This window comes from Solanum stenotomum, chromosome 5 (assembly GCF_019186545.1).
Source record: "Solanum stenotomum isolate F172 chromosome 5, ASM1918654v1, whole genome shotgun sequence".
NCBI classification, from domain to species: Eukaryota; Viridiplantae; Streptophyta; class Magnoliopsida; order Solanales; family Solanaceae; genus Solanum; species Solanum stenotomum.
This window is the reverse complement of record NC_064286.1, coordinates 19,280,494-19,302,517: the sequence shown is the minus strand read 5'-3', so window position 1 is coordinate 19,302,517 and position 22,024 is coordinate 19,280,494. Positions and strand designations below refer to the sequence as shown.

The window sequence follows — 22,024 nt, the reverse complement described above, 5'->3', positions numbered from 1 at the left end:
TCTCCCAGAAAGTCACTCAATCTATTTAATTGTTTTTTAATTAAAATTTGCTGATATTAATTGTTTGTATAACAAATAAAAATTTAAAAAAAAAAAAACCATTTAAACCATTTAATGATCCGCTCCACTTGACCCGATCCACTAAAATATAATATTGACCTATTTTATGACTCTTTCTCCTCCTCCTGTATGTTTTTTTTTTCTGGTTCGCCATTATGTTTCTTCTTCCTCTTTTAGTTTGCTCTTTTAGTTAGGTTTTAATTTAGGCATCTCAAATTCAAGCTCTATATTAGGTAGGAAATTAAAGGAATTTGATGCATGGTTTTTTTTTTTTCCATATCATATCTCAATTTTAATTTGATTTTGAAATTCTATTGGTAACACTCTTAGTAATTCTGAATTAGACTCAATGACAGCTAACCTGAGTAAAAATGGAAGAGATGACAACAAGGAAAGTTGCAGCAGACCATAGAAGAGATGGCAACAAGGAAACTTACTAAATTCATTAACTTGCTTCATAAAGGAAAAAGTGCATACATATCTCCGTACATTACCACCCTGAACTTCTTCAGCCAACACTACCCTCAAAAAATGCTCACATTGTGATGATATTTCCTAAAAACACAAATTAAACACAATGTAGATAAAAAACAGATAAAATTCTAAGGTTCTAAAAATAATAAATCCTAACCTTATCTATGGAGAAAAATCTAATACCCACATGGATAAAGAACCCTTACCTCACTTGTCTTTCTTGGATTCAACAACAAATAACTAAAAGAAAAAAATAAACCCTAGACCTTGAAGTCGAGATGCTCAAATTAAAACCTAGCTAAAAGGGGAAGAAGAGGCACCAACAATGGAGCCATGGAGAACGAAAAAAATGTAGAGGTGTAGAGGAGTAGAGGAGAGAGAGTGAGTGATTTAGGAGTAAGGGCAAAATAAAATGGGTCAATATTATATTTTAGCGGATCGGGTTAAGTGGAGCGGGTCATTAAACGGTTTTAAAAAACAATAAAATAAATTGAGTGATTTTTTGAGAGAAGAGTGGATAATTAAGTGACTTTTGAGTTAAAATTCAAAGTTAAGTGACTTTTTGAGAGAAACGTGCGTAGTTGAATGACTTTTTGAGAGAAAAGTGCATAGTTGAGTGACTTTCTGAAAAAAGAGTACATAATTGAGTAATCATCTGAGATATTAACTTGAGTTGTTGTTTGTATTCATCAGTGGTTCTTGAACCAACAAATACCCCAAACTCTAACAAAAAGATTAAGTCATGCTTATGGATTTTACCATCATACAAGCAGGGGATATGTGCCAAAATTAAGTGTTGAGTGTTCATTTTAAGAAATTTCAGATGGAGAGTGGATGACTATAGCCTATAGGAACGCGTTGGAATTTGGAAATGAGCTAAATGGGTGGGTTTCTAAAAGTATTTGGATATTTAAATTTGGGGTAGGTTATTTTATTCCTAAGCTAACAGGGGTACATTTAAATTGAAAATATAACAAATATATTAGAATTCCTTCCTTCCAACCTTTAATGCCAACTAAATAATATCATAACTCATCATTTTAAAAGTCTTGCATGTTTTTAACTTTTTATTTGTTAAATTGTCACTCATAAATAAGATAAAGATTCTTGTGCAAAGCACGTACCGTAAATAGTGTTTTGCACAAGAATCTTACCTTCATTTCTACAAGAGACGGGTTAGATTATGAGCCCGTTTGGATTGACTTAAAAAAAGTAACTTTTAAAAAGTAATTTTTTAAAGTGCTGGAACTTATTTTTAAAATAAGTAGTTATGTGTTTAGATAAAAGTGTTGCAGTTGAAAAAAAAGTTGTTGATGTGTTTGGCAAATAAGTGCTGGTAAACACTTTTTTTTATCAAAATGTCTGAAATACCCTTTAAGCTGTTAACATGATAAAAAAGTTGATTAATTTAAGGTTTTTATACTTAAAAAAAAAATTAAAACAAAATTAATTTATGTTTTACATCCATAAGTAAAAATATTTTTCTATCATTCACATATTTCTTTACCACCTTATAAGAGGAATATAAATTCATATTTCAGAAATAATAATAATAATAATAATAATAATAGTAATAGTAGTAATAATAATAATAATAATATTTATAATTATAATAATAATAATTATTATTATAATAATAAACATAATAATAATAATAATAATAAAATAATAAAATAATAATAGTAATAGTAATAGTAATAATAATAATAATAATATAATAATAATAATAATAATATTTATAATTATAATAATAATAAACATAATAATAATGTAATAATAATAATAATAATAATAATAATAATAATAGTAATAGTAATAATAATATTTATTATTATTATTATAATAATAATAATAATAATAATAATAGTAATAGTAATAATAATATAATAATAATAATAATAATAATAATAATAATAATTCAATATGGGCAATTGTATAAAAGAATTAAGGGCAAAAAGGTAATATACTTGGTCAACATAAAAGGGCTTTTAAGTTAAAAAAAAAAAAAAAAAAACTCCCCCCTAGCTTTTAGCTTTTAGCTTTTGGCTTAAAATAAGTCATTTTTGACTTAAAATAAGTCACTTTGATAATTGCCAAACACTCTAATAAGTCAAAAACTGGCTTTTAAGCCAGTTTGACCAGCTTAAAAGCCCATCCAAACAGGCTCTATGTCAACTTAGACAGATTAAATTATGACCATTATTTAACATTCGTGACCTGCGCCATCTCAAACAAGAAACTTTTGAACAGGATTTGAGCAATTGTAACAAATCTTTAACCACCAAAGTTCAGTTAAAATGCTCCATTTGCCAGCCCTTAAATTCAAGACACATTGAGGACTCTACTTCATGAAGTAATTACCAACTCTAGAAATAAAACGGCTATTCAGACAAAAATGCAGAGATAGCTATCAATCACTGCCACGAAGTTTCAGAGGCTACACCGGATGGAGACTAAGCAACTATCTAATTCTGTAAGGAGATTACAAGTATTGCCACCACAAGCAAGCTCCTACAAATAAGGAATATCAGACTCAAATCACTATCTACTGACTGTTCAAAACTCAAACTTCTACTCCCGCGAATTAATTGCACGACTGCAGACAGAAAAAGCCATGTACAGAACAAAACAAACTTTCTCTGAAACTGTGACAAGAAGCTTCCCTGCTGACTTCACTTTCTACTGCTAGTTCCAATTCGTGGCTTGCCTTTAACCTCAGAATCCTGCATGACAAATACAATGTGTAAACCGTTTATATACTTCTTTTTCGTTTGGGGATTGATGATATATATGGTTCAAACATAAAGAAACCAAGGGTACAGTTTATGGAATATACCTGTGGGAAGTGCAAGTAAATGTTTGTTTTTGCAGTTGATGGATTATGATTTTCTGCACCCTTGCTCCAATCATAACAAACCTATACACAAAATCGGATAAACAAATTGAAAACTGAAGCAAATTTGCATGCAAGACTAAGAGAAAATCAGAAACTTCAGCAACAATCAAGACATCAGAAGATTCAAGAATTAGAGGGCAGAAGAGAAACAAAAAAAGGGGCATCCTGCGTTAATGCTGGAAAGAAAAAAAGCTATGGTGGACTGGGGTAAGTATCCGAGTAATGGTTTTCTAAGTGGCACAGAGAAACACTCCCACACAAGAGTATGAGTGTGAACTACAAAAGTTATTCATAGTGAAGGTTCTACTGAACAAAAGTAACCAAAAACATACTGCATATGCGTAGATTGAGCCATCATTGTTGAACGCGCTGCAAGGTATGGGCTGGCTGCATCTTGACATTGCCTAAAGAAAACACACACAAAAAAATCTTAATGGAAGATGCCAAAAGCGGCTACAGATGTTAAATATTAAAATATTTTTGTGTTCTTGCACTATTAAAGAATTAAAACATACTATAAAGAATGAGCCAGTGTCAAAACAGTGTCAAAGCAAGCCAGCATTCCACATTTCATTTCACTATTTGATTGACACAGATTTAAGCTGTCAAATTTGGAAATGACAAGTATGTACAGTAATGATCAAAAGCTGTTTGATAGAGAAAATATACATCCAAGGTTAAAAATGTTACTCCATACATCACCAATTTGGAGAAAGCCATAAAAGTTTCTTCAAGAGGAAGACAATTTGTATCTTAAGCAATAAAAATTAAAAGGTACCAGAGGACATCACATAATGGTTTTCTCATAAATGAAAAACCCACAAGTACTATCTGCTAAAATTTACTGGTCACCTGATGCAAACTAGAAAGTTTTAAATTTTCTATAAAGCTGATGTGTACCAAATAACACAGAGGAAGATTCAAGAAATCCTTGAAATTCCTAGATTGGAAAACCTAATATTCAGAAAGGTCTATGTCAACCAAGTAAGGTCTTATAGAGCAATCCTCTTTTGCAACATGACAATTTTTATTTTGTCATAATCAAATGAATGAATAAACAACAAATGAAAAGAGATATTTAGCTTTTAATGTCCAGAAACTAGGATGTTCTAAACAAAGAAAGATGCTTTATCAATTTCATGCATTTAAATGTATGCCAATTCCATTCATAAAGAACACATGCTAGAAATCATAAAAAATAAAGAAAATGACTGAACTTCATAGAAATTTGCACTTTAAAAAGGATCAAGGATACCTTGAGCCTCTGTTTGCTATCTTTATCCCAAAAGTTGAAGGAACCATCAGATCCCGCGGTTGCAAATGTTCCATGTGTCTGGGTGAGGCAGATGTAACACATGACGAATGAGTTGAAGTAGAAATATTAGTAGTATTTAGCAATAGTATAAAGTCTATTTGACAATGACAACTTCCCTAAAGACCAACTTTAAGAAGCAGGTCCAACGTTGTGTTTATCAACTTTATGTTTAGTTTGTGTATACAAGAAGCTTGCTATATATTTTCAGGTCTCTTGATCTTACATTTAGCAGTTCACCTACTCCACCTAAACTAAGAATACCAGTCCAAAGGTAAGGACAACTAAAATGGTACACAATCATAAAGCTTCTAGATTTTAATTACCTAAGACCAGAAATGTGCATGCATCATATATAGGTTCTTCTAACAATAACTTGCTAAAAATTGTCCACACAGCAATTGACTGGCAGTTTCTCGTTGTCAACACTATATCCACCAGACATTAAAAAAAGGATATGAGAGACAGCTACACATCCTCTACCTCCCAAAAGATGCAACATTAGAAGACAGCAAACTTTATAGAGAACAAGGCGGGAAGAATGCAATGAATAAAAATATAAAAAGAGAAAAAGATCTTACAGGGTGGAAGTTCAGAGAGTTGACTGAGTAAATTTCGTTGCCCTCCCTGTGGCATTTGAATGTGAAGTTTTTACTTTGTTGAGAATCCTCAAGATGATGAACACCAACCCGTCCTTCAATAGAACCAACCTAAATATAGGATGTAAAATATTATAATGATACATGTCTCAAATGAGTCTAGAACCTAGATGCATCTGATGTAATGTATTCACAATATCAGGAATTATTTACAGACCACAATCCACATGTAAGAATGAAAATAAGCTATTACCATAGGGAAACCATTCATGAATGCCTTGGACAGCAAAATCCAAACACACCATAGAACTCCCTTTCAGAAAATAACTAAAATAGATTCAGTAGAAGTGTCTTTTCTTAAGGAGGAAGACTCAGTAAAAGTGTCTTTCTTGGATCAGCCTGTAACATTCATTACTTTTTCCTTTCTTGGACCTTGTTATGAAAGATCCAAAATGCTTTACAAACAAACCATCTACAAGTGTTCAGCTCACTGTTGATAGAAAGCTTCCTTGGTTGCTCCTCTCAAGGCTGCTAAATAATTCAAGAAAGTCCAATCATTTCCTCCGTCACCCTCTCCCCCCAAACCAAACAGAAAAGGTGAAACGGGAAAAAGAAAATTTATTAGAGAGAGGTCAAAGGAGTTTGAAGAGCTGGGACTGTCTCATAAGATAGCTAGCTATTTAAAGAAAGAAGGCCCATGTATGGATGAAGTGCTTGGGTAGATAAAGAAGATATTGTGAGCATCACAAACAGAGAGGCTTTGCGATATCAGCTTGCATCTCCCAATTTAGGAGAGAACCAACTAAGTGATTTACCTCCTTCTTCAGGCAGCACAAGTGGTCTAAAACTTTGAGGAACAGTCTGAATTCGTTGATTCGAGTATGTTACCAATTCTCCAAATACCACATAATTCTCGTGTAACAGGAAGTTTCTTATGCAAACCAGCTCCAGTCTCCAGCGGAAGAAATTATGCAAGAGCACTGTCACCATAAGCATGGAGAACTTTCCAAAACAAAGGTAATAACACTCTTTTAGGCTCTCTGTATCTGTTCATCTTTAGTTTGATATAAGAAGGAATTTGTATCAGCTCAAAATATTAAGCTCTGAGATCATTCTACTAATCTCACTCCCTGTATGGGACTCTAGCATTTGTATAAGGTGGGCAAAAAATAAGACTGAGCAATTTAATATAGCATACACAAGAAGGTATTCGATCATAAAATAGCTACTCACCAAGAAACCTTGTTGATCAGGGAAGGCAGCTAAACACCGAGTTTGATACTTTAAGGGTGAGACAATTCTCTTGAATTCAGTCTGTAACAATTAATACAAGTTTTTAGCAATTTGAAGGAAATGCTAGCAATATTAATACTTGAATATCCAACAACAACAAAAATTTTGTGAGTATAAACTTGGCTTTACAAGGGTGTGTTTGGTAGGAAGAAATGTTTTCCTAGAAAATATATTCTTGGAAAACAGGTGGGTTTCCAAAACATTTTGGCCAACCAAATATGAGAAAATTCCTCCATATCAAACACAACCTCTTTCTAAAAACTAATGAGAAAATTATCCTTAAGTTTCCTCGATCTTTCCTTTTTTAAAAAAAAAATAGTGAGTAGTAAGAGTAAAAAGAGAAACATGGACCAAAATCTATGAAATCGATGTTGTTAACATTCTAAATGTTTATTTTGGTTAAATTGCAAGCCTTCAACATCAATTTTCTGAACTGAAAATGCTCCCTCAAAAGGTTTTACTAATATGACAATATTTCATCAAATTTAGAAGGTCTGAATATATTAACATATTATTTTAAATATTATACCACACATTACTAGTTTTATCACTCTATCCATAGAGTGACCTGGCCCCTTCTACTACTTTAGGCCCACGAAAAATAGAAAATAGTTGGCTGCCAAAATTGTAGAAAAACCAAGAGTTGACAAACTAGTCTCTCCAGTAAAATCATAAAGAACAGACGGAATGACTGTAGCAATAAACTACAACTGCTGGAAGGTACTTGTAGTGCAATTAATATCTTCGGATATAGGGCAGACTCCACTAAAAATGAATTCCCCGACATTTCCAGTTTATCTCTTGTCCTGATTCTACAATTTGCAGGTTGTAGTAGTGGAAGCTGGAAGATTTGTGGAGGAATTGCCAAGATTGGGAGGTGGAAAGATTAATGGCATTGTCAAGCAGTTTGCAGGAGGCAAAACAATGCACACTGACTGACTGACATATGATAAAATGAGATGGATTGGTGGAAAAAGATATCTTTTCACTGCTCGGGCTTGCCAACAAAACTTGAATAATTCTAGGCACTTGATTAAGAATTCGCAAAGGAACAAAAGCCCTGACAAAGTAGCTTGCTTCCGTAGGACAGCTTTACCTGGCTTTCTTTACTCAAAAGAGAACCTAAATAGAAGAAGGGTTTTCCTGTTGAATAGGTGTTACACATGTAAAGTAGAGATGAGACTCCAAGAATTTACTTCCTCTGTTTCTTGTTGCAAAGAATGTCTTGGATATCTTGTCTGGGATATCTTCTCGAGTCTACATGCCTAGAGTGGATTATGCCTTACACTCATAGAGATGCACGTCAGTTGGTGTGGTTGGAAGGTGAGCAAATTGACTAGAAGAATATGTATCATACTATTCCAGGCAGCATTCTATGGACCTCCCGGAAGGATAATCAGAGATTTTAAAATGGAGTAATTTAGACCCCCACTCCCTCTTTGAACACCAAATTTTAATGGATGTATTTCTGGTGTAAATTCACATATGTAAATGGTATAGATGATCTTTAAGATTTGATGCTCTTTAAGCTTTGCATAGGGGCTTCAGTTTGGTTTTTTAACCACTGCATCTTTAGGATGCATTGTTTTTTTTTATTGATTTCTATTTTTTTTAAAACATGATGCACAAAAATGGTTGCATGAAAGCATTTAATCTCTCTAATAAAGGAAACAAACAACAAATTGCTTATTTAGGAGTTGCGGACAAAATAAAAAGGTACCATCAGAATGAAATATCCACTACACTATAAAATAAATTTACATTGAAGGCATCAGTTAATAGTACAGTATGGGGTCGTTTGGTACAAAGATGCATAATCCAGGATTAGTTACGCATGGGTTGGTAATGAAGAGATTAGTGATGCAGAGATTTAGTAATACAAAGATTAGTTTTTATCTAGTGTTTGGTTCATTGCTTCCCACCTAATCTTGTGTTTGGTTTAAAACTCTACAAAAAACTTCTTTCCTATTATACCCTTAAGTTATTATGGAAATTTCTATTTCATTTAACTAGTCAAGTTAAATACTAAAATATGCCACTACTTTAATTTTTTGTTGGTCAAATATACCTTAAACATAACATAACATAGATTTAAGGCTACTTAAATTGTTCAAATACACGAAGCTTATTAAAAAAAGAAAACAAATAGTTCAAGTGGTCAATCGACGAACTACATTTAAAAAAAAAAAACTGGAAAAAAAAATCAACCCAATATAGCAAATCAAACATAGAGAAAAAAAATATTAGTATGTGAAAACATCAAATTACATTGAACGGATTTGGAGAATTAAAAAGAAAATTTATAACTATTTTAATATGAATAAAAAAGGAAATTAAATTACAAAAGAACTTTAGGAAAAAAGATTGGGGGATAGTTAGACATTTAAGGGTCTTATCCAAGGATTGTTAAACAATGGATTAGTTATCCCTCCCATTTCTAGGGATAAAATAAAACCTTGAGGGGTTGTTTGGTACAAAGCTCAATAATGCAGGGATAAGTAATGCATGGATTAGTAATGCAGGGATTATTTTTATCAAGTGTTTGGTTCATTGCTTCTTACCTAGTTTTGTGTGTGGTTTAAAACTCTACAAAAAAATATTCTTTCCAATTATACCCTTGAGTTATTATGGGATTTTCTATTTCATGTAATTGGGTCAAGATAGATAATTGACGGACAATATTATTTTTTTATAGCATTTTAACTAGCTAGGAGAATAAAAAATTTATTGCCATGTTCACTATTTTCTCACTTAAATTATTTGAGAGTAAATAATTGTCATCTTAATAAATTGGAGTTTAATATCTCAAAAGGTCACACAACTATAATAATTTATAGAGAAAATTTATTGAACTTTGTTTTGTATCAATAAATTTTAAAAAACACTCTTTATCATAAAATAAAAACTTAATATAGCAATTAAACTATTTTTATACTCGAGATATTTTTTATATATATATACGCGCTCTTGTTTTAGACTACTTGTGTAATGTTTAATGGAGTTCCGTTAAGAGGCAATATTTGACTTATGAATTGTTCTTAAATTCATACATCAACATTAGCATATTAGTCGGATTATAGTATTTTATATTAATAATAAATAGATTAAATAACTCATATTTTAGAAACAAAATTTTTTATCTAAATAATAAAATTTGTAAGCTAATTTATTAGTATAAATATAAAACATAAAATCAAGAAAATAAACAAAATGATTAAAAGGATTTGAGGGGGTATTTTTGTCTTTACCTAGATTAGTCTCATGGTATTAGATCTCATTTATTACTAATACCACCAAATGGAAGGTATTAGTTATACACCCTATAATACCATGTAGGGTGTATAACTAATCCATGGATTGATTATACATAGACCCAAAATTCCTACCAAACATAGTACTAAATAATACCACACATAATACTTGGACTATTTCTCCAAATACTCCCTACCAAACGACCCATGAATGAGGTATAACTAATCCATGGATTAAGTTAAATAAAGTAACCAAACAATATTTTTGTTGGACTAAATTTTAATGACTATTTTGATTAATACCTCCTACCAACGTGTCCTATTCGTCATAGTATGTATTGCCAGCCAACAATACTAATTAGCTAAGATAAAGATTAACCTAATTGCTTACAGCTAACCGCTAAAATCTTTTCTTTTTTTTTGAAACTGGTAAAATTGTATTCTTCAGCATTAAGGGCATGCTGGCCACCACTATAATCTTTCCAATGATTTGAATAATTCCATAAAAAGTGAGGAGTAATACCTGAGGATTCTGCAAATTGAAAACTATAATATTTCTATCAGCTGTGGCAGCAACCATCAAAGGATGTTTCACTGTAAGTGCATAGCAGCGCTCAGGAAGTTGTTGGACATGTGCTGGATTTGACTGTCTCAAATCCCAGTACCTGCCAAAAAATTGTGCCCAGGATTACAAGGCTAAATACAATGCTTATTACAGCCAACCCAATCTTTTCCTCTTAAACTGATAGGAAATCAAATCCTGGCTGCGTATTCGGGATTCTCCAGTATTGATTTTGTATTTTAATGGTAGTAGTTTTTTTTTTTTTTTAATAACAACCCTTGGGGGGATTAATGGTAGATTTCAATTTTGAGATTAGGGTTTAACAAGACCCCTTTTGAAATATGATTTGAGAAGACCAGTGGCTAAAATAGAAGGAGAAGCCGGTAAAAATAGTGGGTTTGATCAGTTTCAAGAAAATAGTGGGTTCAGATGGGGTGGGTTAATTCAATACGAAGAAGAGAGCTAAAAAAATTTTGCTTCGAGTATTCTTTGAGATATTTCTTTCGTGGTGGCAGCGGCTAAGCAATTCTCCAATCTACTGTTGCAGAGTTGTTTAACTTTCCCTTCACCTCATATCTTGCAAGCTTCGACGATGTTGCAATTGTAATTGTGAGTATTTTGAGTTTGTTGAGAAGTCTTATGTTTCCTAGTTAGTGAGGAGTGACATATGACCAGGATAATTGGTTTAGTTGCACAAGCCTCTGTCCTTATTTCAAGTTAACAATGTAATATATGACTTTTGTTGATTGACCATGGACTGAAAAGCTTTGGTTGCCTAAATTCATCAGTTATTGATTGATTATATATAGTTGATCTTTTAAAACCAGATTTGGGTTACTGCATTTCTCAAGCAGTGAAATTCATATGTACTTGATTTTATACAGTTCATGTTTTCAAATCAAATATCAGTTACTGCATAGTATTTCATTTATATCCTCAAATATTACAATTTATCTTAAATGATAACTTATTCTTTTTCAAGTTAAAATTTTCTTTGATATTTGTAGACATAATATTTAATTACTTTTTTATTGAATTATATATTTATTATATTTAAATAGAATTGAATTTACAAACATTCAAATGCTGAAAAAACAAGTACTCTGTATCATACCGAGTCCTATCTAAAGACAACATCTGAACAATCAGATGTTTATTAAGATTCATCCCTCTTAAATTTTGATAAAACAATGGCCCCTAAGACGCATATTTTTGAGAAATGCAATAAGCAGCATATTCAACTTCAAGTTCCACTTACCTCAGAGTCTTATCCCAGCTTCCTGTGACCAAGAGACTCATCTCTGGGATCCAAGCCAATTCCTTGACAGGAGCGTCATGCATGGCTACTGTTACCGGTTGACTACCAGATAGTGGCCACATTTTCACTTGCTTGTCACAACCTCCAGAGAAGACAGTTGTCCCATCATCCTTCCAAGTTGAGCATAAAACCTGCCAGAAATAGATTGTATATAGCTAATAAATACAAGTCATAAAGAAAAAAAGAGTAAATTTACCAGCAAAATGCCCATATATTACCGGCTGTTCATGTGATATAGAGGCCTTGGGTACAACTCCAACATTGGTTCCACTTCCCATCACTTCCCAACATCGCACCTAGAAAACCTCACAGAATAAGATTTATTTCCAGTTCCACCTAGCAAACAAAATCATCTAGAAATAGAAAAGAGGCAGTTGTACCTTAATATTGTTTCGCCCCGTCTTCCCAGTCCTAAAATCTTTACTTACTGGCATATGTATATTACTAATAAAACCCAATACGTAGTGTAACTACCTCGTCCATCCCTCCATATCTAGACCCATTCAACAAATAAAAAGAGAACTTCTAAAAATAAATCTCTTTGTCTCTGTACTACAACCCTATGCCTTTTAGCCCATTACCTCATATTTTGATTGAAAAATCATTTAGAATATTATTCCACCTTAAGGAGGTATTTACATATTCAATTTGCCATGATTTCCTGTCACCCTTAATTATCAAAGTAGAGTTATCTACCCAAGTAAGAGATTTATAAACTTTTCTAATATCATGTAAACAACCTATTTGTACAGACTACAAACAGGGATTGATGATTGGAGAGCTCGAAAGCTTATCAAACATTCCTCATGCTCAAAAAGAAATATCAATCAACTACCAGCTCAACTATAGGAATCATTTATATACTTTCCTGTCTATTACAGGCAAAATATTAGGGTTATCTAAATTTGTCCCTACTCAAACAAAAAGTAAAAAGGACCCATGAAGATGGGGTAAATATCAACAGAAAGCAAACTAACCTGGTTATCCCATGAACTAGCAACCAGAAGATTAGCCTTGGGACTGAAGCAGAGACTTGACACAGAATCAGAAGGAGGTTGTTGAACCTTACAAATACATCACCCAAAATGTTATATAAAAATTGCAAAAACAACACCCAAAACAAAACTGATTTTCAGTATTGATTCGAATATACATAACTTAATTCAAACAAAAACTTGCAATAGCCATGGATGAAACTTGGAAAAGCAGGTAAAACCTTGAAATAAATCTACGAAAGAATACCTCGACAGACTTATTGGGATTTGTGTTTACAGCAGCAGTGGCACCGGTACCGAATAGCGACATTGAAGCTGTTTATGCTCAAGCTACTACAACCAACAACAGTACAAACCCAAAACTGTTTATAAGCTTATATATTCAGCAAATTAGCGTTTACTTTAAGCCAACAAATGTGTTTGCCGACTCGTACAACTCCTATTTTTTTATTTTTTTTATTTTTTTTGCTACTATATAATATATGAATTTTGACATTTATAAATTTGATAAAATTACTATTTAATTATTTTTATAATATTTAAAAACTAAAGAATTCTAAAATATATAATTAAAAAAAACATGCTAAAAATTAAAATATTTGATAAGAGTAAAAAATGTATGCTAAAAGGTAATAGAATTAATAATTAACGAGTTCTAAAATATATAGTAAAAGTAAAATATATTTAAAAATTAAACAATCCTAAAATATATAGTGAAAAATTTAAGAAATTTCTCTCATCAATATGTATGTATTTTTATTTTTTTACATTTTTAAGTTATTTGCTTGTGGCTGTAGTGCTATTTATTTAAGTTAGAGTTCAAATTATGGGATTCATTTGTCACATAGAAAAATACTAGATACAGGACCATGCCCAACATATATTATTTTTTTATTTTAATTTATGTGTTAAAAATATAATTTAAAGAGTCAATTAAATTTTAATAGGATTTCTAAATATTTTCAGTTTTTAATTATTATGATTTGTAGTGCTTTTTATGTATTTTAAAATAATACTATCATTATTTTCTTTGCTCCATTTATGTGACACTCCTAAAATTCCGAAAGTCAACAAATTTTTTGTACGTTTTTTAAATTTTTAAGCTATTAATTATTGTGAGCTATATTAGTTTTTACATCACTTTTAAATAATATATATTACTTTCTTTATCCTAATTAACCAAATGTTTTTAATGTCTTTTAAATATTTTAACCTGCTAATTATTGTGTTTCACTTTTTACGTCATATTCAAATAATATATGTTACTTACTCTATTTTCTCAATTTATGTGGTATTAATGGAATTTTGAGAAACAATCGGACTCTTTATATATCTGCTAAATACTTTAAACTGTTAATTCTTGTAATTTATAATACTTTTTGTGTAACAAATAATATATATCACTTTTTTTCTCAATTTATACGACACATATAGAATTTCAAGACTCAACAATTTTTGTATATATATTTTAAATTATTAATTATTGTGATTTATAAAAAAATTTACGTCATTTTCAAACCATACAAATCTAGACATGGTAAATGAATTGCAAATACATAAGAAAAAGGAAATTGGTGTGCTAAAGTATAAAACCAACTTTAAAATCGAACCCACAAATTAAGGAAAACGAAAAAGGGTCAAAATTACCCTTAAACTATCTGAAATAGCTTAATATACCTTTAAACTATATTTCAGCACAAAAATATCCTTTTCGTCAAACTATTGGGACACACCTACCCTTCTAGTTAACGGAAGTATCCATGTGTGTGTTAAATGCCACATGTACACGTCAAACAGACCCCACCTCCACATAGACGACTACAAAAAATGGTCAAATCTACCCTTAAACTATTTGAAATAGCTTAAATATACCCTTAAACTATATTTCGACTCAAAAATGCCCTTTCCGTCTAACTATTGGACCATACTTGCCTTTTCTGTTTAACAAAAGCATCCATGTGTGTGCTAAAATGCCACATGAACTCCACATGTGCACGTCAAACACACCCCACCTCCACATAGATGACTTAAAGCCCTAATTTCACTATTTTCCCCTCATTTCATCTTTTCCTTATTTGGGTATACCTATGTGAATATACAATATACATTGACTCAATTCAGTTCCATTTTATTCTGATACTAATATGTTGTACTTTGAAGATCACAACTTAAAAACAAAATTCAAATTAATTCTGCTATCTAATCCTTAAATCATCTATTATATTGAATGTTTCTTTAACTTTTCATAAAATATAAAACTTCCTTAACAATCATTTAGAGCATCTTCTGATTAGGGACCACAAAAGTTCAAAACTTGAACAAAAATAAGGTAATTGGTAAAAAAAAATTAAATTAAAAAATCTATAAAGACTTACTAGGTCTTCGTTGATGTAGTAACAATCGAAGGTGTCATCCCAGCAATTCGTTAAGTTTTATTCATTAGCGAAATTGCCGACGTTGATGTGGCGGATCTTGGTCACCACCACTAGGGAAGCCGCTGTAGTCGTCTTCCTTGTGTTTGAAGTTCTGGTGATAAGTATAATAGGTCTCTTACGGCAACTGCTATTTTGCGTCATGGTCGTGAGTTGAATCAACAAGAAAGCTTCGCTAAGATTTGTTTAAACAAAATTAATTTATTAAGAGAAATTGAAATAATAAATTAGTGTTAATTGATTAATTAAAATGAGTGTGTTTATATTATACCTTAGATCGTTTCTTTTATTATATTTGAAATGGTCATCAAATTGCAATTTCTCTACTCATTCGATTACGTATACAAGTTTTCACAAATGTTTTTTCCTATTTTTGGTTTTATATATACTTTTCAGGATGAAATGAGGGGGAAAGAGTGAAATTAAGGCTTTGAGTCATCTATGTGGAGTGTTTGGCGTGCACATGTGGAGTTCCTATGACATTTTAGCACACACATGGATGCTTCCGTTAAACAGAATGGCAAGTGTGGTCTAATAGTTAGAAGGGAAGGACATTTTTGAGCCGAAATATAGTTTAAGGGTATATTTAAGCTATTTCGAATAGTTTAAGGATAGTTTTGATCTTTTTCCATAGTCGTCTATGTGGAGGTGGGATCTGTTGGCGTGCATATATGGCATCCATGTGGTGTCCATGTGGCATTTAACACACACATGGATACTTCCGTTAACTAGAAGGGTAGGTGTGGCCCAATAGTTTGACGGAAAAGGTATTTTTGAGCCGAAATATAGCTTAAGGGTATATTTGAACTATTTCGAATAGTTTAAGGGTAGTTTTGATCCCTTTTCGTAAAGAAAATGCCAGTGGACCCCATGCTTAGACAAATTGTTTACGTGGTATATATTGAAAATAGTATGGGTTTTTGGTCCAAAACGGAGAAGGTACATACACAGAAAAATGAAGTACAATAGAACTATAGCATAGAACTTATAAAGTACCAAAAATAGCCTCTATTTCTAAGCTGACAGCACAACGGAAAGCTGCTTTGAGGCCTCTTCTATTATTATATACATACTATATAGAGAAATATGAAATGTATCACACGCCATCTTTTGATCTAATCACTAGTCATATTTTGCTAATTTTGCTTTTGAAGCAAGGGATAATTTTTTGTCATTATTGTTATGATGCAGAGGATAAATGGATATTTTATTAGAAAAATTACTTGGATAGGTACCTTTTAATAAATAATTACTGATTTTAACGATACTTTTTTATTTATTACCATTTATAGCAATACTATGTTAAATCTGCAATATGTATTAAAAGTGAATTATGTATGCAATATATATGTATTATAATTATTTTTAAAAATATATTATGTTTGTTTGGTAAGAATTTGACACCTCTCTATGACCTCTATTCCTATTTATCTTTTTTCTCCTTTTTTTTGGGCATTTTTTAGTTTTTCTCCTCATTTTTAATTTAGTTATTTTTTTATATATAATTAATGTTTTATTGTAAATATATTATATTAATGTGGATGTTCATAACTTCAAGGTGTAATTTCACCATTATGTGTAATAATACGCACACCTCCACCATCTTCTCATTTATTTTCTACACCCCTTGATCTTCCCCACATTCTCAATAATTAATATCATATTAATTGTTATCTCTTTGTATGCCTCTTTATAACAATATAAATAGGAGTCTTGAGATTATGTTATGCACTTGAAGATTTGAGAAACACTTGAATATACTTGGAAGAATAAGAAAAGTACTCTCTCTTGAGTCTTGTCTCTCTACATTTCTTGTATTTTTTCTCACTTATGTTATTACTCTTTTTAGTTTTGTTTTACTACATATTTTCATTCTTGAAAAGTTACATCTGATGATATTTACCTTCACAAAAATAAATGTATGAATACTTTTATGCTTATTTTAAGAATCTCAAATCTGATTGGACACGTATTACTTTGGATATATTTTGTCTTCTTTCTATGTTTCATTCATAATAAATGTATCGATACTTGTATGTCTATCTTGAGAATATCAAATCTGATTGGAGAAGTATTACTTGTAATATATTTTGTCTTCTTTATTTGTTTCATTCATAATATTTATTTTTAGATTAATTTCATTCTAATATTCATTGATCTCTTTGTATAATAATTAAACATTGAGGCTTGACATACATCATATTCGTTCTAAGGAATAAAATTCTTCAAATAAAAAAAAATACCATGTAGTGACACAAAGGGAAGTTCAATTAGTATGCATTTTAAATTTTAGTTTTAGTATAGTATAAACCAAAAATATCATGTAGTAACACAAAGGGAAGTTCAATTATTATGCATTTTTAGCTTTAGTGTAGTATATAATTGTAGAAGTAATACTTCGTTTAAAAGATCTCTTTTGTGATGTCATTTTGCTCTTGCGAATACAATTCACTCACATATAATTGAAGTGACAGTCTTCCAAATTAATGCATTTAACATTTCAATCAAGTTTAATAGTTTAATAAATAATTAAATTCTTAACAATTAGATGATATGATCATATAAATATCCAAAATAAAAATACTTGCAAATAATTTTCTTAATTCAATATGGTACATCTTCACTGAAAGACTAAAAGCGTTCAAAAAAATTAAGAATCAGAAATAAAAAATATACAGAAGAAAAAAAAATCACCACAAATATATGACACTCACATTTCAACTAATTAAATATTTATAAGAATCATAGTTCGATATAAAATTCAATTGAGAGGAAAAAGAAGAAGAAACATAATTTCATGCATATGAACTTTTTCTAAACATGAACTAAATAGAATAGATTTTATCTGAAGAAGAAGAAGAAGCACAAATGAGATAGAATAGCATTTTATTTGAAATTCTAAACATGGAGGTAGTTGAGAAGCTTTCCAATTCAGATTTCAACTTCAAGTTTAATTTGAAATTTCTATAGTCAATATTAATTTGCTATTAAAGTAAAAATTATTTCAGAAAGAAGATGAGTGATATAGTTCTATTATTCCGCGCGAAACGCGGATAAGGTTACTAGTTGTATTATAAATGTATTAAAATGTGTGATATATGTATTATCTATCAGTACAAATTGTATTATATGTGAATAATAAATTGTTCTTTGTAATATGTATTAAACCTGTATTATAAATGTATTAATAGTGATCAAGTAAAAAAATGTTATTGCTATAAATGGTAAAAAAATAAATTATTACAGTATATTTATGTAAGTTTTCCTTTTTTATTTTAGGAAAAAAAGACAAATATATTCCCAAACTATTGTAAATGGTATACAAATACCCTCCGTCATACTTTTCGTTCATTAGTGCCCCTGTCGTCCAAAAATGAGAGTACATTTGTCCCTCACTCTAACAGAAGAGTAATTAGTGACACGTGGCGCAATCCTACGACTCAACTCGATTTGACCAATTAATTAACCCAAAAATAAAATACCCGCCCAATGACCCATTTAACCCACCCGATACACCCATTACCCACACAAATACTAACCTATCTAAAATCTAAAGAAAAATCCCCTTCTCTCAAATATTTTGTTCATCTTACAAACTAAAACCCACCAACTAAACCAACTCTGCTCATTCCACCAACCCCTCCAAACTCTTGCTAGGGAAAATGAATAATCGAAATTCACTCTTTTTTTTTTCTCCTTCAAGTCTGTAGTCTGAATCCTATTGATATCTCAGAAAATGTGGATAAGTAGAAATCACTACAGGAAAGTGAAGACATTATGGATCTCCCAAATCAGACTAGGAACGAGAACCGATGAATCGTAGAATAGTTTATTATCAAGGAACATGAAAAACATTAGAGGTAGGATGCAAGTAATTACAACGAAAGAGACCTTGGAATCTAAACAGAAAACAATGATGAGAAAAGTATCAAAGCATTTGAAAATCAAATTTGATATGCTAGGTGTTGCTAGTGTATTTGGAGGCTAGTCTTGAGAATGGTTCGTTCCTTACGGAGAGAGTATAGTATCTCAATTGCTAGAGTTTTAGTTTGTGAGATGAACGAAAGATTTGAGAGAAGGGGATTTTTCTTTAGATTTTAGATAGGTTAGTATTTGTGTGGGTAATGGGTGTATCGGGTTGGTTAAACGACTCATTGGGCGGGTATTTGATTTTTGGATTAATTAATTGGTCAAATCGGGTTGAGTCGTAATATTGCGTCATGTGTCACAAATTACTCTTTCGTTAGAGTGAGGGGTAAATGTGCTATGACTTTTGGACGGCAGGGGCACTAATGAACGAAAAGTATAACAAAGGGTATTTGTATACCATTTATGATAGTTCGGGGTATATTTATCCCTTTTTTTTCAGCATATAGTTATGAAGAAGTTTTGATATACATTGTGTTTTTTTTTTAAACTATTGTTTATGTTATTAAATTTGATAAGCATCCCTCACTTTTAGTCCTAAGGTTATGAGTCTGAGTCATCAAGAAAGCAAAAAGGTGGAAGCTCCTAGGAAGGGGTAAAAAATAATGTAAATTTAAAAAATATGTTACCAAATTTGAATTTTCTATGGCTATATATAGCTAATTAACTACAATATTTGTTAAATATATATATATGTATTTTCTATTAAAAAAATATATGAGTTGTTTTCTTTAGTGTAGTTGTGACGGTTTTGCCATGTACCTGAAATAATTTTGTCATGTACCTGGACATACTTCAATAAGATCATTATAGATCACACTTTTATGAAATTACGACAATCACAAATTCATTGTTAGCGCAATTAGCAATAATAAAGACTCACCAAAGCCACATTTATCGAATCAAATTTCATTGAAAAGATTGATATTGAATAATTAGATACATACTTCAGATACATAACAATTTTAAAATATATGTTATGTATAAGATATACGTATATAACAAATATACCTAATGAAATACATTTAATGAATTTAGGTGCATGAATTAGATACATAGTGCGAGATATACATTGTTCACTAAACATGAAAAATTGAAAAAAATTGTAATTTTTTTGTGTATCTAAGATACATCCAACAAAATAACGTTGACTAGATAGTTGTAGGTTGCATTGTCTCTCAAAAACATTCATCACTTCTATATTTTTCATATTCAATTTCAAAGATCCATGAACCCGAGTGGCTCAACAATATTATGATATTTATCATTTGCAAAAAAAAACCTCAAAAATTGAAGATTCAAAGGAAGGAGATGATGAAGAAGAAGAAGCAGTTTATAATTTCAGAATTACTAATCTTTATTATTTAGATTTTTTAAATTAAAACTGGTAACACTTGATACAAATGGATCAACTAAATCCGTTTTGTTTGTTAATTTCTCATCAATTACTCCTTTAATTAAGAAATTAAGTTACAACATTTAATTCAAATCAATTAAATCAAGTATGTCGTCCTTTTAAGTCTGATAGATACATGTATCTAACGATTTATGATACACGTATTTGATAGCCGAAAAATGGTATAGAAATTAATATTAAAAACTATCAGGATTCCTAGTAATTAAGATCTAAAGTAGTGGGATTTATATAGTTTACACTAAAAAATATTCTTCTTGTTAGTAATTGCATTTCAATCATGAGGAATACCCACTATCTTTTCAATAATAATCTTCCTTTTGAAAGAATCAGATCTGTTTATAAGTTTGACCACCCTAAATATTCTTCTTGACGCTTTGGTAATTAATTCTTGGTCCGTTATTTTTTTTTTTTGTTTTGTCGTTTTTTAGTCATATCTTCTTTCTTGTTGACATCGATTTTTCTAGGAGTCAATTTGAGATATATGACTTTGCATTCATGCACATGGTGAGCTTTCAACTTACATTTTAGGCTTAAGTCATATGCGGCCCCTTAAAGTTGTCCGCATAATTCATTTAAACGCCTCAACTAAGGCTTGTACCTATTGAACGCTTTTATTGTTCAAAATGAATATCTATTGAACACTTTTCGCTGACATGGCAAAGAGAGTGCAACACACATACATAGGAGCGCGTGAAGGGTCAATTTTTAGCTAATTTTTTTAAAAAATCTCTTTCTTCTTCTTCTTTCTTCTTTAGCCATATCACTTTTTTCCAACACCACCAATTTCCGGCGACATCACCCCTATCGCCATACACCATTCTCTTCTCTCTCTTTTCATTAGTCATCTCTTCCTTCCCCTTATCATCATTGTTTTCATCTGAAACACTGTAACAATCAATAATTTTTAATATAATTTTTTGGCATTTTTTACCTCTTCTTCTTTCTTAACTTTACCACAATTCATCATCATATATTAAAATCGATTATGCAGACATCTAGTTAGATTTTTTAATCAAATTTAAGAACTGTATTTTCTAGTGAAATTTTATTTTTTCCAACAAGGTTCGTTCCCGGCATAAACTTATGTCAATGTAATCCAACAATAAACAATCACATCAATTAATTAAAATTGATAGTTAAAAGAAACGTAGAGTTCTTCAAATCCAAAAAATATCAGTTATGAAATTCAGAAAAATATTTCAGATAATACCATTTTTTCCAGTCATGGTGATAGGAATTCATAATTATACAGTGAAACATTATTTATATTCCTTGTACTAAAACTAGATGAAGAGAAGAAGATTATAGTTAAAAAACATAGATTGTGGGAGGGACCGTGTGTCGGGGATGTTACGGTTTGGCCGTTTGGATCTAACAAGAGAGAAAAAGGAGTGGTTGCCATGGGTGGGTGAGTGAAGTTTTTTTAGAATATTCTTTATAATTTTTCTAGTTAATTAAATAGACTAAAATAGTAAAAAAAATTAGAAT

The 22,024-nt window shown here is 30.8% G+C and overlaps 1 protein-coding gene across 1 annotated transcript; it reads right to left on the bottom strand.

Moving 5' to 3' along the window:
* Window positions 1–2,821: 2,821 nt before the first annotated feature.
* Window positions 2,822–13,172, bottom strand: LOC125864902 (protein RAE1). Its single transcript, XM_049545007.1, has 11 exons — window positions 13,008–13,172; window positions 12,743–12,829; window positions 11,984–12,061; window positions 11,706–11,896; window positions 10,409–10,550; window positions 6,575–6,655; window positions 5,324–5,452; window positions 4,686–4,763; window positions 3,763–3,834; window positions 3,371–3,451; window positions 2,822–3,257 (listed from the first exon to the last, which is right to left on the bottom strand). Exons 1-11 carry the CDS (start codon window positions 13,068–13,070, stop codon window positions 3,207–3,209), a joined length of 1,053 nt encoding a protein of 350 aa, XP_049400964.1. The 5' UTR covers window positions 13,071–13,172; the 3' UTR covers window positions 2,822–3,206.
* Between the last annotated feature and the right edge of the window lie 8,852 nt (window positions 13,173–22,024).